Source organism: Thunnus maccoyii, chromosome 8 (genome assembly GCF_910596095.1).
Source record: "Thunnus maccoyii chromosome 8, fThuMac1.1, whole genome shotgun sequence".
Lineage (NCBI taxonomy): Eukaryota > Metazoa > Chordata > Actinopteri > Scombriformes > Scombridae > Thunnus > Thunnus maccoyii.
In genome coordinates this window covers 16,623,160-16,641,540 of record NC_056540.1, presented here as the reverse complement: position 1 = coordinate 16,641,540, position 18,381 = coordinate 16,623,160, and the positions used below count along the sequence as shown (strand labels likewise).

Below are 18,381 nucleotides of genomic sequence, written 5' to 3'. Positions count from 1 at the left end.
AAGCATTTGTCGTCTGTGTGAAAGGATATAGTGAACACAGGGGTGGTCGTATCCAGTAATGGGTGGTGTGCAAAACAGGCTGAATATTTAACTCCTTAGCTGGTCTATAGTGACACCGTGAGTACAAATCAAGAACAACAGTTTTACTGAAGTGATGCAAATTTTTTAAGAAATTAACACGTCGTTTGATTTTAAGGATTGAATAAAAACGATTTTAATAAGGTAATCAAAGTGTCACGAGGAGCTGCTATGTCTTTTTGTTCATTTCTTTAAGTGAGATATGTGTTCTTTGTCTCATGAGGGTTCATAAAAGAGATTGCGTCTCCTCCTAAAGCAATCTACCTAAAGTATTTCATAACACAACGTTCCCCAAATATTAAACGATGTTTGACCACAGATCATGTCCTTCTGAGTTCCATGCTCAATACTCCAGGTTCGCTGAGAAACTAATATCAAGTCTAATCTCGCGCGCTCTCTTTCTCAGGATAAAAGATAATACATTCCATTATTTTTGTTGAAACATGAAAATCTCTACCTCCAGCTTCCTTAAAAGACTACTTGAATTGCTTAACACTATCTGATTAAACACCACTGATGCATCCAAAAACAACACAAATACAAAAATGCCAAATAGATGCTAGAGAGAATGCACTTTATGGTGCGACGGTGGAAAGAATACGCTTTTGTCATTTTTTTCGGTGGGATTTAAAACAAAGGCTTGCAACGATTCTTCTGGCAAATTAGACAAAAGTTGATAACTGTAAATTTAAAGTAATTCGTACATAAGATACAATTACAGACATGAAAGTTTACTTGCTGACCGGAAACATTTCACTTATTTCACCGACGTGATTTCACTCCTCCCTGTTTTTCCTCACAGTAAAATGTAGCTGCAATACAGAGTTCAAATGTGACTCTAAACGTGGACATAGACCTCTCAGGTTAAATTGACAAAGTTGTTATGAAAACTATAGTCTAAACAATTTCAAAAGGAAAAAGAAAAGACAGGTAAGTTGCTCTTGAAAATGCATCACAAAAGCATCAGCGAGGTTCAGCACCAAGGACAGAGACACAAAGAACAAGATGTAGCTCTACTCGAGAGGCAACGCCGAGACCCCAATTCAGTGTTAAGAGTAATGGTATTTTCAGAAAAAAGATAAGAGTAACAACATGAACAGCCCCTACTCGAATGACCACAGAATTGGAAATATCAATATGCTACGTTGGAAAACTCTAAGCGATTGAAAAATAGCAAATAAAACATTACTATTTAACATACTCCACAATGCATAGTCACGTCTGCTTTAGTCTGAATCAACTCATATGTTACACTGTCTAAATAAATTAAAATAAAGAAAACAGACAAGAAAGGGAAGTGCAAATTGTAACCGAAAAGGTATTCGCTGAATCCTTAATGTACAAGTACATCAAACGATATGTGGCACCTGTTCCTACCTCAGGAGAGCGATCACAATCCCCAAACACCTCAGCAAAGTCTGATGGACTTTTCCTCAGAGTCTGGTCAGCAGGCAGAGTGTTGTCATTGTAAGATGTCACGAACTTAAAGTCACTGGTTCTAGATCCTGTTGTCAAGTAGGCGTCATAATTATAAGTGCTGCGTAAAGTTCCTGTGCCGTCAACATCTGCGTAATTAGGAGGGAGATAAGCGCTGGGGATGGCAACTGCTCCATCGAACAACAGTCTGGGCTTTCTCCTGCGACAAAACCTCACACCCAGGATGATGATAATGAAGGTCAGAAAAAAGGTGGACACAGACACCAGCGCGATGATCAGATAAGAGGTCAGCTTGGAATTCTTCTCATCATAAGAAATATCCTTCAGTTCTGGGACCTCAGCCAAGTTATCAGAAATAAGTAAATACATGGAACAGGTGGCAGAGAGAGAGGGCTGTCCGTTATCTTTCACGGACACAATAAGGTTCTGTTTCATGCTGTCAGATTCAGAAATGTCCCGCTGTGTCCTGATCTCTCCGCTGTGGAGACCAATACTGAAAAGTCCCGGATCAGTGGATTTGACTATATGATAGGACAGCCAGGCGTTCTGTCCGGAGTCCGCGTCCACCGCTATCACTTTGGACACCAGAGAGCCTCCGTGTGCAGCTTTGGGGACCAGCTCGGTCATGAAGGAGTTGCCCTCCGGGGCGGGGTACAGTATCTGAGGAGAGTTGTCATTCACATCCGATATGAACACACTGACGGTCACGTTGCTGCTGAGCGGAGGAGAACCGTTGTCTCTGGCCATCACGTGGACTTTAAAACTCCGGAACTGTTCATAATCAAACGACCTCACAGCGTGGATCACCCCCGTGTCTCCGTTAACAGATACATAGGAGGACACCGGGGCTCCGTTCACCTCACCAGGTAACAGAGAATAAATCACTGTGCCGTTTTGTCGCCAGTCAGGGTCTCGAGCAGTAACGGAAGATAGAGTGGAGCCAGGTTTGTTATTTTCAGTCACATATGCGCTGTAGGACTGTTCCTCAAACACAGGTGGGTTGTCGTTGATGTCTGCTACAGATAACTGAACAGTTTTAGAGGAGGACAGAGGTGGAGAGCCTTCGTCACTGGCGGTGATTGTAATGTTGTAATCAGACACTAGTTCACGGTCCAGTTGTCCTGTAGTCACCAGAGAATAGTAGTTTTTAATAGAAGGAACCAACTTAAAAGGGACGTTTTGCTGAATGGAGCAGCGGACCTGTCGGTTATTCTCAGAGTCTCTGTCCTGCACGTTAATGATGCCCACCTCTGTACCAGGTGACACATTCTCAGGTATGGGACTGTTGAGTGATTTTAGATATATAACCGGGGCGTTATCATTCACATCAGTAACATCTATAATGACTTTGGCATAAGAAGTTAATCCCAAACCATCTTTTGCTGTGACACGCAGCTCAAATGATGACACTGATTCAAAATCAATCGCAGTCATCAATTTTATACCGCCTGTCTTGTGATCTATTGTAAACATTGACTTAACATCCTCTGAAATGTGTCCAAAATCATATGTAACATCTCCATTTAGTCCCTCATCTGCATCAGTAGCACTTACTGTAAGCACGACCGTACCTAGTGGAGAGTTTTCAGGCAGACTGGTTTTATAAACAGCCTGGTCGAACACTGGGACGTTATCATTAGCATCCAGTACAGTGATGTGAATGACCACAATACCTGACTTTTGAGGGGAACCACCATCCACAGCTGTAAGAAGCAGATTAATTTCCTTTAAAGTTTCACGGTCAAGCTCTTTGTTAAGGACGAGTTCCACAGAATTTGTTCCAACGCCCAAAATAAAATTCTCATTCTGCTGCAGGTTGTACGTCTGAACTGAATATTTGCCTATGTCCGCATCATGTGCTTCTTCTATTGGAAAACGAGCACCTTTTGCCGCTGATTCACTAATATCTATATGAATCAGATCTTTATTAAATTGTGGAGAGTTATCATTTATGTCCTGGACATGAAGGTTAATTCGATGCAACTCTAATGGATTCTCTAACATCAGTTCCTGTTTTAACACGCAGGATGCTTTGTCTCCACAAAGGCCCTCTCTGTCAATCCTCTCGGCTACAGTCAGATCCCCGTTCGTTAGGTTTATGTCACAATAAAGTTTGGCGCTCCCATCGGTATCAATGCGGGCCTTCCGAAAGGATAGTCTGTTTGCATCAAGGCCCAGGTCTTTGGCGATATTTCCGATCACGGATCCGCGTCTCACCTCCTCCGGAAAAGAATAGCTTATATCTCCATTGGCAAAATACAAAGAAAGGAGGAGTAAAGCCACGACACCGTTTTGTAATGGGAATGCAGTGATAGCCATCATTGCGCCGATCTGAGACAGTTCACGTTTCCTAGTCAGTGCACAGGAACACAGCCAAAAAATAAGGATTTAGACCCAAATCGACACAATACAAGTCCCAGTCTCTGCCTCTCTGGACGATCAACTGCAGCGTCTCAAGTCACATTATGTGTCGGCAACAGTGGGTGGATATATGGATACACAATCATATACAGCTAGTGAAGAGCGACATCGTGAGTCTCCTCTAGAAATTACATGCTGTTTTTCTATCTGTCTTTACAAACCGTACAATAATGAACACAGATATCTATGAAGAAAACATTAATTTTAAACGGAAATATGTCCTGAGACTTGTTAACAGGATCAAACCTACAGGGCACTTCTAAATCAACAGCCTTATTTCACTGGGGGATCTCATATTGAGTGCTGCTTTTAGGTGTGAAAAATACTCATATTTGCATGAACATTTATATCCCTGTTTTAAAAAATATGTCTACCACGTTTAGCTTTTAGCGATTGGATCTTTGTGCTTAAATATTTCTTGAAATGATATGACAGCTATCCACACAACTGCGTTGGCCTCAAATTATAATTTATTTGTAAAAAGTAAGAAAGATGACATCTTTTTTTTTTTTTTTTCTCAAACACTGAAATTGTTAAATAAATTACCAACTAACTTGTTTAATTAATGTAAGGAATGATTTAAGCCTATTGACAAATTACTTTTTACTGACATTTCATTAAATTCTAGAGAGGAAAAACAAGGGGAAATTAACAAGTTATTAAGGGCACAAAAAGAATAAAATTGGTTTAATTGCAATCACTTTGATTAATTCCACTACAATCTTGCACAGGCTACGCAGTGGTTACAAAATCCCACAACTCTGACAAAGAGCTAGACTTTACTGCAAAGCGCTACTGAAAATGGAAACAAATTCATGACCATTCAAAGACTAGCAAATAAAAAAACATACAGGTAAAAAGGAAATAGGTTGCATATCTGCGACCTAAATATGAATATGACATTAGAAATATATAGAGAAACATTGAGGATTTGTTACTCGTGAAGGCTCCTCAAAACTGAAACACATGTAGTTTTACTGTAGAAGATGATGTACTACATACATGAAAGATAACCAACGAGACCCCTTCAAACATAGGTTATAACATGATTTACAGGGTATGGGTTATTTTCTGTGAGCAAAGAAAGAAAGAAAAGAGTCTATCTGAACAACATATCCTTACCCACAACAACAAACACTGAGACAAGTTTAAATGTTCCCTCAAAAGTTAAATTAGTCAACAAAATCAAGGAAATTATCATCAGTGAAAAAATTTCCAATACTTTAAAGAGGAAGATTTGATATGACTCTGATTCCTGTAAACATGTTGGAAATAACCAAACTTTTATGAAAATGAAACATATCAGCACTCAATAAATGTGCGAAGATTTAAAAACCTCACCTAGAATGGAGTCTCGAAGTGTGTCCATCTACAAAAATGGCTGTAAAGGCAGCCACAAATGCAACCAAATACAACTACTCAGTAATGGAAACAAACTGAATCTAATAAAAGATTTAGTATTGAAATGAATTAGTAAATGTTTCTGGGAAAAATTGGGATTCCTGATTAATTGCTAATGTCATAACTGTTTTAGAACTCCAACGATTGACTTTTTTTCTAAATCCAATTTTTATCTAATGACAAATCTTTACAACGTATAGACACTGAAGGAATATGCTTTTCTGATATTTTTTTAAATGATCAACATAAATTTCACACTGCTAGTCACAAATTTGAAAAAAAGATGTCGTTTTTTTGATAAAATAATGGATCAGATGTTTGGTACTCTTACCTCAGGAGAATTATCACAATCCCCAAACACTTCTGCAAAGTCTGATGGACTTTTCCTCAGAGTCTGGTCAGCAGGCAGAGTGTTGTCATTGTAAGATGTTACGAACTTAAAGTCACTGGTTCTAGATCCTGTTGTCAAGTAGGCGTCATAATTATAAGTGCTGCGCAAAGTTCCTGTGCCGTCAACATCTGCGTAATTAGGAGGGAGATACGCGCTGGGGATGGCAACTGCTCCATCAAACAACAGTCTGGGCTTTCTCCTGCGACAAAACCTCACACCCAGGATGATGATGATAAAAGTCAGAAAAAAAGTGGACACGGACACCAGCGCGATGATCAGATAAGACGTCAATTTGGAATTCTTCTCATCATAAGAAATATCCTTCAGTTCTGGGACCTCAGCCAAATTATCAGAAATAAGTAAATACATGGAACAGGTGGCAGAGAGAGAGGGCTGTCCATTATCTTTCACTGACACAATAAGGTTCTGTTTCATGCTGTCAGATTCAGAAATGTCCCGCTGTGTCCTGATCTCTCCGCTGTGGAGACCAATACTGAAAAGTCCCGGATCAGTGGATTTGACTATATGATACGACAGCCAGGCGTTCTGTCCGGAGTCCGCGTCCACAGCTATCACTTTGGACACCAGAGAGCCTCCGTGTGCAGCTTTGGGGACCAGCTCAGTCATGAAGGAGTTGCCCTCCGGGGCAGGGTACAGTATCTGAGGAGAGTTGTCATTCACATCAGATATGAACACACTGACGGTCACGTTGCTGCTGAGCGGAGGAGAACCGTTGTCTCTGGCCATCACGTGGACTTTAAAACTCCGGAACTGTTCATAATCAAACGACCTCACAGCGTGGATCACCCCCGTGTCTCCGTTAACAGATAGATAGGAGGACACCGGGGCTCCATTCACCTCACCAGGTAACAGAGAATAAATCACTGTGCCGTTTTGTCTCCAGTCGGGGTCTCGAGCGGTAACGGAACATAAAGTGGAGCCAGGTTTGTTATTTTCAGTCACATATGCGCTGTAGGACTGTTCCTCAAACACAGGTGGGTTGTCGTTGATGTCTGCTACAGAAAACTGAACAGTTTTAGAGGAGGACAGAGGTGGAGAGCCCTCATCAGTGGCAGTGATTGTAATGTTGTAATCAGACACTAGTTCACGGTCCAGTTGTCCCGTAGTCACCAGAGAATAGTAGTTTTTAATAGAAGGAACCAACTTAAAAGGGACGCTTTGCTGAATGGAGCAGCGGACCTGTCGGTTATTCTCAGAGTCTCTGTCCTGCACGTTAATGATGCCCACCTCCGTACCAGGTGACACATTCTCAGGTATGGGGTTAGACAGTGATTTCAAGCTGATAGCAGGTGGGTTGTCATTCACGTCTGTTATATCTATAATTACTGTACAATACGAGGTAAGACCTGGTCCATCTTTTGCTCTTATTCGCAGTTCAACGGAGGTCTCAGTTTCATAATCAATAGAGCCGATGACTCTTACCTCTCCTTTCTTAGGATCAAGCGAGAACAAAGAGACATGCTCATCAGATACATGATCAAAATTGTATATAATATCACCGTTGGGTCCCGCGTCTGCATCAGTAGCGCTCACTCTAACAACTAGAGTATCCAAAGGTGCGTTTTCAGGCACGCTGGCTTTATAAACGGCCTGGCTAAACACTGGGGCGTTATCATTAGCATCCAGTACAGTAATGTGTATGATCGCAGTACCTGATCTCTGTGGAGATCCACCATCTATAGCTGTAAGCAGCAATTTTAGTTCTTTCTCTTGTTCCCGGTCTAATTCTTTTACCAAGACCAATTCGGAGTGTTTCCTTCCACTACCCCCTGTATCTACATTAATGGTGAAATGCTCATTATTTTGTAAATTGTAGCGCTGTACAGTATTTGTACCGATATCTGCATCATGGGCTTCCGTGAGTAAGAATCTAGCTCCTTTCACGGCTGATTCTAGTATTTCAAATGAAATCAAGTCCTCACTAAACTGTGGGGCGTTGTCGTTTATATCTTGCACATGAATACTGAGACGATGAAGCTCTAAAGGGTTTTCCAAAACAAGCTCTTCTTTTAAAACGCAAGTCGCCTTCTTACCACAAAGACCCTCCCTGTCGATCCTGTCAGTAACAATCAGATCTCCGGTGCTAAGATTAATGTCGCAATACCGTTTGTCATTCCTGTCTGTGTCAATGCGAGCTTTACGCGAGGAAAGTGTGGGAATCCCAAGGCCGAGATCTTTGGCTATATTTCCAACCACAGACCCGCGTTTCATCTCCTCTGCGATAGAGTAGCTCACATCTCCATACACGAAATGCAGGCTGATGAAAAGGAAAACAACACAACAGCGACTCATAGTAAATCCTCTGTACACCGTATTTCCCATGAGAGAACAAACGTTCATCCTTCCCCGACAAATGATTTCAAACTGATCAAGAACGGTTGTATTCCTTCTTGGACCTTTTGTACCCTCCTCAACCGACAGAAATACCGCAACAAAGCTTTGCAATGGTGGAAAAAATGGGATGAAGCAGCTGACCTTTTCTGCCTTTCTTGGTGCACAGTGACACCAAGAGTTTTATCCAGTTATAGCACTGCAAAGTAAAATAAATTGATAACTGCACTGATTGTTAAGGCATAGGTTTTTTATTATTTAGTCATTTGTTTATTATAACGATAATCTAATACATTGCATATATTTGCTACTATGAATGACCAAACTGTTGTCAATGCTTTATCTTTTGTGTCTGAGTAAGAGGATTCAGTGTTATTTAGTGACTACTGAATATTTTTCTGCATTGCATTCTTCATAAGCTGTCTGCAAATAAAAGCAACCCTCAATATCTGCAATACTGCAAAAGACACAGTACTCCAATGCACTCAGTGCTACATTTGATTATTTACTTAAAAAGTGATTAATCCACGTTAAGATGAAATAATGTGCACACAAAGACTCTGATTAAATGCATGAAAAAAATGCGACAGAAAATTGTGCCATGAACCTCAACTAGACAGAGTAAGGTTAAGTAACAATGGCACACAAAGCACAGCACTAAGTAAGTATCAACCATCTCCTTAAGAGACTTTCAGATTAGAGACCAGCACTACTCCCCTCAGCATCACAGAGACAAAAGAGTAACAAACGAGTTAATAAAAAGGGAAACACAGAGACAGAGATCCTCATCAACATTTCTGCAGTGAAAATATTGTTTGAAAGGGGTTTTTTGCTTTTGTTTTGTCTTTGTGTATTATGTAGGAACAGAATATGTTGCATATGTTTGATTAAACATTTGCTTGTAATGCTGATCAAATATACCAAAATCAAATATTACAATTGAAACCTTTGTGTTGTATGTACTGGGTTAAATTAAAGCTGAATGATATATAAATGATGGCTTTGACCTTGTTAAATAGACCACTATAATACAACTGAACAAACAAAAAACATTATCCATTATCATACTAAATATAGGCCTATATTTAGGAAACATTTCACCAATTTAAAATCTTAATTCATAAGTAGGCAAGGCCCCCCACATGCCCTTAGACATTTGAGCCATTAATTGGCCGTCTGAAAGGACAGAATGAACTCCAACTGACACCACATACTTGTATATTCAAATACAACTACTACCAGGCTAGTAAAGTATATTCTTGCACTGGGTACAGTACATGGTACACTAAGAGAACTTTAGTCCCCTATCATGAAATAACTGAGGCATTTTCCTAAGAAAAGACAAACCCTTCCCTACTTGACAATTGTCAGTAAACTACTAATGTAGGTATTAACCTGTGCTTTGATACACCTGAAAATGTCAAAATGAGGTGATAAATGGCCTTAGCCAGAGGGATTTCCTCAGAGTACACACTTTACTGTTTGTTATGCTTTTATGATTTTAGCACAACACCCTTATTGAATCCATATGACTTCTTCTTCTGTATTAATCTGTGTATTATCCTATGAAAATATACAGCTGTGTAGAAAGTTGATAGAACTCTCCCTAAAAGATGGCATACTGGTGTAACATTATGACTTCGCAGTTTGTAAAAAACAATATATATATATATATACATATATTATATATATATGTACATTGTACTAAACCAAGATATAAAGTGTGTCAGCACTGGTGCCATTCATGGACCCACACTTTTCATTACTAAATGATAGATATGTCATGCCTCACTGAGCACCAAGGTAATTATATGACTTGATGCTATTCGCCAAAAGAAAATGAAGTAAATTGCGACAGGTGTCTCTACTAAATTGTATTATCCAACAAATTTTGAAACTTGTGATCAAGTTTTCGGCAGCGGTTTGCGTTGTCTACATTCACCCTATTGCCAGATGACAAAGGGTGAATTTTAAGGTTGAAATACCAAATTATAAATTTTGCATGTGTTGCTTTCAATTTGTTTAATCTGTTCCAGGATACAGTGTGGTGCAAAATGTACAGGAACAGGAAGAGGGTTTCCTCACTGTACTTCTTTGTGCATGAAAGTATAAAAGGGAAACAAATACAATGACAGTCCAAATGCAATCCACTCTCATGGCAGCTAGGTCTGCAGCATGATGTTTGTGCTGGAATAATCAGAAAGCATAACTGACCAAACATATTTCAACGAACAAGAGACAAACTATAGAATGTGGCTATAACTCCTGTAGTTTACCTATACTGCAGCCAGTATGGACACAAACATATAGTGTCTAACACATTTCAAAGGCACTGTGCAAATAACTGCGATCTCATTGATGTATAGTTTTTCTGAAGGAAATATTTGCTAGAAAAAGAAGGTTTTGTTATTCTTAGATTAGCCAAACCAGTCAAAAAGATATTAGTCTTGATCTAACACAAGGTCAACAAGCTTGAAATTAATTATACTTGATAGAACTTGTTTAGATTAATGTGGAAATATATTGAAAACTTGCATCATAACATGTTACCATAGTGAGCAACGAGGTACAATGAGACAATAGGTGAAAGTTCATAGAGACAATGGAATGGTACAAAAGATGACCATCAAAATATTCAAATGCCTTTATGAAATCCGATGCACTTGACAAATTATATAAACAGGACCAATAGTGGTTAATCACGAAGCGCAAAGGTAAAATATATGTGAACCTACCTCTAAGGAATTGTCTGACTGACCGAATTCTTCAACAAAGTCTGATGGACTTTTCCTCAAAGTCTGGTCAGCAGGCAGAGTGTTGTCATTGTAAGATGTCACGAACTTAAAGTCACTGGTTCTAGATCCTGTTGTCAAGTAGGCGTCATAATTATAAGTGCTGCGTAAAGTTCCAGTGCCGTCAACATCTGCGTAATTAGGAGGGAGATAAGCGCTGGGGATGGCAACTGCTCCATCAAACAACAGTCTGGGCTTTCTCCTGCGACAAAACCTCACACCCAGGATGATGATAATGAAGGTCAGAAAAAAGGTGGAAACGGACACCAGCGCGATGATCAGATAAGAGGTCAGCTTGGAATTCCTCTCATCATAAGAAATATCCTTCAGTTCTGGGACCTCAGCCAAGTTATCAGAAATAAGTAAATACATGGAACAGGTGGCAGAGAGAGAGGGCTGTCCGTTATCTTTCACTGACACAATAAGGTTCTGTTTCATGCTGTCAGATTCAGAAATGTCCCGCTGTGTCCTGATCTCTCCGCTGTGGAGACCAATACTGAAAAGTCCCGGATCAGTGGATTTGACTATATGATAGGACAGCCAGGCGTTCTGTCCGGAGTCCGCGTCCACCGCTATCACTTTGGACACCAGAGAGCCTCCGTGTGCAGCTTTGGGGACCAGCTCGGTCATGAAGGAGTTGCCCTCCGGGGCGGGGTACAGAATCTGAGGAGAGTTGTCATTCACATCCGATATGAACACACTGACGGTCACGTTGCTGCTGAGCGGAGGAGAACCATTGTCTCTGGCCATCACGTGCACTTTAAAACTCCTGAACTGTTCATAATCAAACGACCTCACAGCATGGATCACCCCCGTGTCTCCGTTAACAGATAGATAAGAGGACATCGGGGCTCCGTTCACCTCACTAGGTAACAGAGAATAAATCACTGTGCCGTTTTGTCTCCAGTCGGGGTCTCGAGCAGTAACGGAACATAAAGTGGAGCCAGGTTTGTTATTTTCAGTCACATATGCGCTGTAGGACTGTTCCTCAAACACAGGTGGGTTGTCGTTGATGTCTGCTACAGATAACTGAACAGTTTTAGAGGAGGACAGAGGTGGAGAGCCCTCGTCAGTGGCAGTGATTGTAATGTTGTAATCAGACACTAGTTCACGGTCCAGTTGTCCTGTAGTCAACAGAGAATAGTAGTTTTTAATAGAAGGGACTAACTTAAAAGGGGCGTTTTGTAGAATGGAGCAGCGGACCTGTCCGTTATTCTCAGAGTCTCTGTCCTGCACGTTAATGATGCCTACCTCTGTACCGGGAGGGGTATCTTCTGGAATGAGATTTCTCAAGGACTTAATAAACGTTAGGGGGGCGTTGTCATTGACATCTGCGACGTCAATTATTAATGTACAGGATGACACTAACCCAAGACCATCCTTGGCTGTAATTTGCATTTCATAGGTGGACAAATCCTCATAATCTATTGGTCCACTCACTCTGACCTCTCCTGTTGCCTGATCAAGAGCAAACACGTTATTTTCATCAGAAATGTGATCAAACTCATACGTCACTTTTCCATTTATTCCCTCGTCTGCATCAGTTGCGCTAACCGTGACCACTACAGTGTCTAAAGGAGAGTTTTCGGGAAGACTGGCTTTATAAATGGTTTGGCTAAACACTGGGGCGTTATCATTGGCATCCAGCACAGTGACGTGGACGACTGCAGTACCTGATCTCTGAGGTGTGCCTCCGTCTGTAGCGACAATCACAATCGTTAGCTCTTGCTGCTGCTCTCTATCCAGCTCCTTCTCTAAAACTAACTCACTATATTTTCCACCTGCGCTTTTTGCAATAACATTTAATCTGAAGTTTTCATTTGCTTCAATGCTATAGCTCTGGATGGCGTTTTGTCCGATGTCTGCATCGTGGGCCTCATCTAAACGATAGCGACTTCCTTTGGTTGCCGACTCTCTAATTTCAAAGTTTATGGTATTCTTTTTAAACTGTGGAGAATTATCGTTGATATCTTGAACGTGAACACTAATGCGGTGCAACTCTAAAGGGTTCTCTAAAACAAGTTCCTGTTTTAAAACGCAAGATGCCTTTTTGCCACAAAGCCCCTCTCTGTCAATCCTTTCGACAACAATGATATCTCCCGTACTGAGATTAATGTCACAATACCGTTTGTTGTTCCCGTCTGCATCAATACGAGCCTTTCGAGCAGACAGTTTGCTCACATCAAGCCCTATATCTTTCGCTATATTTCCAACAACTGAGCCGCGTTTCATCTCCTCTGGAAAAGAATAGGCCACATCTCCACAAACGGTTTGCAGCGGCAGAAGAAAAACTCCCAAAGAGGTAACCAGGCCGAGCACTGAAAATCCTTTGTATCCCATTTCCCTGGTAGACCAGTTCCGACTCCACCAAAACCAAGACTTGTAAAATAGAAAAAAATACCAGCCAGCTGGAATCTTCTTCGAACACTACGCGCATGTACGATTGTAGATGATGTGACTTCGCTTCTCTCGCCAAAGAACAACCTATCGTAATATTGAAATGTGAATGTCTGTAGTGGATCATAATGTAGGACAGTTAACTAAACCTGGTAGAGAGCGACACTGTGAGCAAATTGTAGGTATTACAAAAGACTTAAATAACTAAGAATTCTGATGAGAAAGAATAGAACATCATAGCCCAGGCTGCAGTCAGATTGAAACATCAATAGAAGACTATAAGAAAATGTAGACATGAGTTTTCTGTTTTAAATGCCAGTATTTAACTCTTTAAAACTGCTTTTATTGCACATCAGTGATGATGGTGAGAATTGTACGGGTTAAACTGGTTTCAGCACCATGGATAGATACCTTAGTATAGTGTAACGCGCACCATGGACCAGAGCTCATGTTTATCACGGGTGTCATAAGACGTTCAGTACTGCAAAACGAAATTAATAATGACCCAGCTGTGGTCTTTTTTCTGAATACAAACATTGAGAAAAAGCACTTGTATTTCACGGTTAAATATAACAGAAATTGAGTACAACATTGGTAAATTTTAAGGATGATATTGGCAATAGGGAGCTGAGGAATACGATGGATCCATGAAAAAACTTCTCGGTTTGATATATATAGCATGACCTAATTAATTTGATACTGTTTCTTTGACAGGTATCAAAATGTTGTATGTTTTCTTAGAAATATACAACAATGCACTTTTAAATGTTTTAGAAAAGCAATTTAGGCCAAAAGGCCAACTATTCTGATGGCAATCACGTGTTTTTATGCATCAGTCCAGCCAATGAACTAAATATTAACTACACAATAAAAGTGGTGTTTACGTTATGTAACAAATTCTGATTTCTATTTTTAAGAGCAAGGCCTCAAAATGAATTGAGGTATTGACTCTGCTATAAACAAGCGCATGTGCCTACCTCCAGGGGCTCCAAGGAATCTTGAAACACTTCAGCGAAGTCTGATGGACTTTTCCTCAGAGTCTGGTCAGCAGGCAGAGTGTTGTCATTGTATGAACTGACGAACTTAAAGTCACTGGTTCTAGACCCTGTTGTCAAGTAGGCGTCATAATTATAAGTGCTGCGTAAAGTTCCAGTGCCGTCAACATCTGCATAATTAGGAGGGAGATAAGCGCTGGGGATGGCAACTGCTCCATCAAACAACAGTCTGGGCTTTCTCCTGCGACAAAACCTCACACCCAGAATGATGATAATGAAGGTCAGGAAAAACGTAGAAACGGACACCAGCGCGATGATCAGATAAGAGGTCAGTTTGGAATTCTTCTCATCATAAGAAATATCCTTCAGTTCTGGGACCTCAGCCAAGTTATCAGAAATAAGTAAATACATGGAACAGGTGGCAGAGAGAGAGGGCTGTCCGTTATCTTTCACTGCCACAATGAGGTTCTGTTTCATGCTGTCAGATTCAGAAATGTCCCGTTGTGTCCTGATCTCTCCGCTGTGGAGACCAATACTGAAAAGTCCCGGATCAGTGGACTTGACTATATGATAGGACAGCCAGGCGTTCTGTCCGGAGTCTGCGTCCACCGCTATCACTTTGGACACCAGAGAGCCTCCGTGTGCAGCTTTGGGGACCAGCTCGGTCATGAAGGTGTTGCCCTCCGGGGCGGGGTACAGTATCTGAGGAGAGTTGTCATTCACATCCGATATGAACACACTGACGGTCACGTTGCTGCTGAGCGGAGGAGAACCATTGTCTCTGGCCATCACGTGCACTTTAAAACTCCTGAACTGTTCATAATCAAACGACCTCACGGCGTGGATCACCCCCGTGTCTCCGTTAACAGATACATAGGAGGACACCGGGGCTCCGTTCACCTCACCAGGTAACAGAGAATAAATCACTGTACCGTTTTGTCTCCAGTCGGGGTCTCGAGCAGTAACGGAACATAGAGTGGAGCCAGGTTTGTTATTTTCAGTCACATATGCGCTGTAGGACTGTTCCTCAAACACAGGTGGGTTGTCGTTGATGTCTGCTACAGATAACTGAACAGTTTTAGAGGAGGACAGAGGTGGAGAGCCCTCGTCAGTGGCAGTGATTGTAATGTTGTAATCAGATACTAGTTCACGGTCCAGTTGCCCTGTAGTCACCAGAGAATAGTAGTTTTTAATAGAAGGAACCAACTTAAAAGGGGCGCCTTGCTGAATGGAGCAGCGGACCTGTCCGTTATTCTCAGAGTCTCTGTCCTGCACGTTAATGATGCCCACCTCTGTACCAGGTGACACATTCTCAGGTATGGGGTTAGTCAAGGATTTCATATATATCACTGGAGCGTTGTCATTAACATCAGTGATATCAATTATCACTTTGGAATCAGAGGAAAGTCCATAACTATCTTTGGCATCGATTCGCATTTCATATTTAGAATCACTCTCGAAATCGAGTGGCCCTGTGACTTTTATCTCTCCAGTTTTACTGTTCAATGAGAAAACTTTTTTAGCCCTTTCTGAAATGCGGCTAAATTCATATGTCACTTCTCCATTGACTCCTTCGTCTGCATCAGTGGCACTTACTATGATGACAACAGTCTCAAGAGCAGAGTTTTCAGGTAGACTGGCTTTATAAACCGCTTGGTCAAACATAGGGGTGTTATCATTAGCATCCAACACAGTCACGTGTACAATGGCAGTTCCTGATCTTTGTGGATTACCACCATCAACGGCCATGAGCACGAAATTTAAATCGTGTTGTTTTTCACGGTCGAGCTCGTTATCTAACACCAACTCGACGTTCTTAGACCCATCAGTATCCTCTCGAACAGATAAAACAAAATGCTCATTCTTCTGTAAACTGTATTGTTTAACTGTATTTTGTCCGATGTCAGCGTCATGTGCTTCGTTGACGCGATATCGAGCTCCTTTGTCCGCTGATTCTGTTATTTCCAGTTTAATGTTATCCTTTGGAAAAACAGGTGAATTGTCGTTTACATCCTGAATGAGCAGTGAAATGCGGTGCAGCTCCAAAGGACTTTCTAGGACTAATTCGAATTTAAGCATACACGAAACCTTCTCCCCGCAAAGCTCCTCTCGGTCAGTCCTTTCCCTCATTACAAGATTTCCCGTTTTTAGATCAATATCGCAGTAATGTTGGTACTTCTCCTCAGTATCAAGACGGGCTTTACGAGAGGACAATTTCCCTACTTCTAGTCCGAGATCCTTGGCAATATTTCCAACAATGGATCCGGGTCTCATCTCCTCCGGAACAGAATAGCTGAGGTCTGCAACGGTGGCGTCGACTAAAAGAAAAAATCCATAGAGAAAGCTCCACAATGATTGTCCTTTGAGGTCCATTGTTCCTCCAGTACTACGATACGAACATGCAAATTTTCATACAGGAGCTGATGAAATCAAAACGTTATCGCTACAGTAAGTATAGCCGCTCCTACAACAATGGCAGGTCTGGTTTTAATGCTGGTGGAGTAGGTGGAGAAATGAACCTCCCCATATCTGCAAGCAAGCAGCGACGCCGTGAGTCTATTTGGAATATTACAAATAAATAACTCCTGGCCCAACATAGGATGCTGCAGTACTGTCATGATGTACTCAACACTGCAGTGTAATATTTCAGTATTAACACACAAATACAAAGTGTTTGCTGGGAAGGTTTTGGTATGTTCGTAATAGGTGTATGCAGAGTGAACACCGTTCAGCACCATGGACAGAGTGTGAACAGTGAGGAGTAGAACCACAGATTTTCTTCTTTTAACATTTCTGCAGTATACGGTCTCCTGAAATTTGTGTTATATATTACTGAATAGTTTTTCCCATTACGTTCCGGTGAACACGCAATAACTGTCTGGATTATGTTCACAGGTAACGTGTTTTCGAGTAAATGAAGCAGTACATTTATGAGTGAAAGACTGTGGTTTAAGTTAAATGTCAATACATAAGTCTCGTCTTGAGAATAAATCCATTGCGTACTTTCTTCTGTTTTAATCCAAGACCATAATATCTCCCTAACCATAATCAAGTGCTGCCTGTTCCTAAACATAACCATAAAAAAGTATAATAATGCTGTGGCGACTACGAGCGGATACTGTATTCCAAGATCTGATATTACGTTGTCATTGAACATTTTACTGGTTTGTTCTGTATCGACATTTTTGCGACTTACCAAATATTTTCAGTAAAAGCACTCCTCACGATGTTGACAGCAAACGGGATTATGTTCCCCTGTAAACGTATTCCTGTTGCAAATTAGTAGCCTACAAACATAATTTCTAGGAGACATGGTTACATAAAAACAATTCTGACCTAACATCACATGTGACAGGGGCGATATCACAACATTAATTAACAACGGCAAAAACATGTTCACCGATCAGTGGCTGCATAATGCTTGTATCTCAACATCTAGTCAGGAAATAATAAGCTTGTTGGTTTTCCCTTTTTCTCTAGAAGTCCTTTAGTGGATTCAAAATAAATAAAACAAATTGATTGGAATATAAAATTCAAAGGTATATCTGTTATTAAGGCAGATATACCCGAAGGCTACATCTGTTGAAAAAACACGTTTTTCATGAACTCAGCTGATGTTTAATACTTAACATTTTAATCTTGTTCCTGAGAAAATCAGTATTGTTTACTAACGTCGCTTGAAATATGTTAAAGATAAACACAACACTTTTGTCACTTGATCGTGTTTGGTCAGTTTGTGATTACAAGAAAAAATATATAGATTAATTGAAACTTTGATTAGTTACATTAATCTTTGGTGGAATACCATGTGTTACGTCCATATCCAACTGATTAACACCATACAAAGAAAAAAACGCAGCAACATATTGCAGCCCAGTGACCACTGAGTTGTTGCGCACGGGACAAATGACGTCTAGACGTCAGGGCTCAAAGTACGCTGAATTTTGCTTAAAAATTAAGCGGTTTCGACGTCTAGTTTACATTTAATATCTCTTTCAACCATGTTTAGATGACTACATATCAGAGTGTAGCAGGTCCTGGTTACACGTGAAAGGGTGGTCACTGACATGTAAACAAACTTTAACCTGGACCCACAGACGTCCTTTATCCTGCAAAT

The 18,381-nt window shown here is 40.8% G+C and overlaps 5 protein-coding genes across 5 annotated transcripts in view; all 5 read right to left on the bottom strand.

The window, feature by feature from the left end:
• Positions 1 to 18,381, bottom strand: part of LOC121902128 (protocadherin gamma-C5-like) — a 309,164-nt gene that overhangs the window by 266,467 nt on the left and 24,316 nt on the right. The window lies entirely within an intron of this gene.
• Positions 96 to 3,837, bottom strand: LOC121902225 (protocadherin gamma-A11-like). The gene is made up of 2 exons (XM_042419483.1): positions 1,456 to 3,837; positions 96 to 104 (listed from the first exon to the last, which is right to left on the bottom strand). The coding sequence occupies exons 1-2, from the start codon at positions 3,835 to 3,837 to the stop codon at positions 96 to 98; spliced, it is 2,391 nt and encodes a 796-aa protein (XP_042275417.1).
• LOC121902143 (protocadherin beta-16-like) lies at positions 5,539 to 8,265 on the bottom strand. The gene has a single exon (XM_042419387.1). It carries the CDS (start codon positions 8,087 to 8,089, stop codon positions 5,648 to 5,650), a length of 2,442 nt encoding a protein of 813 aa, XP_042275321.1. The 5' UTR covers positions 8,090 to 8,265; the 3' UTR covers positions 5,539 to 5,647.
• LOC121902224 (protocadherin beta-16-like) lies at positions 10,780 to 13,459 on the bottom strand. The gene has a single exon (XM_042419482.1). The coding sequence runs from the start codon at positions 13,210 to 13,212 to the stop codon at positions 10,780 to 10,782; it is 2,433 nt and encodes an 810-aa protein (XP_042275416.1). The 5' UTR covers positions 13,213 to 13,459.
• Positions 14,223 to 16,737, bottom strand: LOC121902222 (protocadherin beta-15-like). The gene has a single exon (XM_042419481.1). The coding sequence runs from the start codon at positions 16,635 to 16,637 to the stop codon at positions 14,223 to 14,225; it is 2,415 nt and encodes an 804-aa protein (XP_042275415.1). The 5' UTR covers positions 16,638 to 16,737.

What these genes read in the sequence shown, in the direction of transcription:
- LOC121902225 (XM_042419483.1), bottom strand. Translation starts at nt 3,837, where the DNA reads ATGATGGCTATCACTGCATTCCCATTACAAAACGGTGTCGTGGCTTTA.
- LOC121902143 (XM_042419387.1), bottom strand. Translation starts at nt 8,089, where the DNA reads ATGAACGTTTGTTCTCTCATGGGAAATACGGTGTACAGAGGATTTACT.
- LOC121902224 (XM_042419482.1), bottom strand. Translation starts at nt 13,212, where the DNA reads ATGGGATACAAAGGATTTTCAGTGCTCGGCCTGGTTACCTCTTTGGGA.
- LOC121902222 (XM_042419481.1), bottom strand. Translation starts at nt 16,637, where the DNA reads ATGGACCTCAAAGGACAATCATTGTGGAGCTTTCTCTATGGATTTTTT.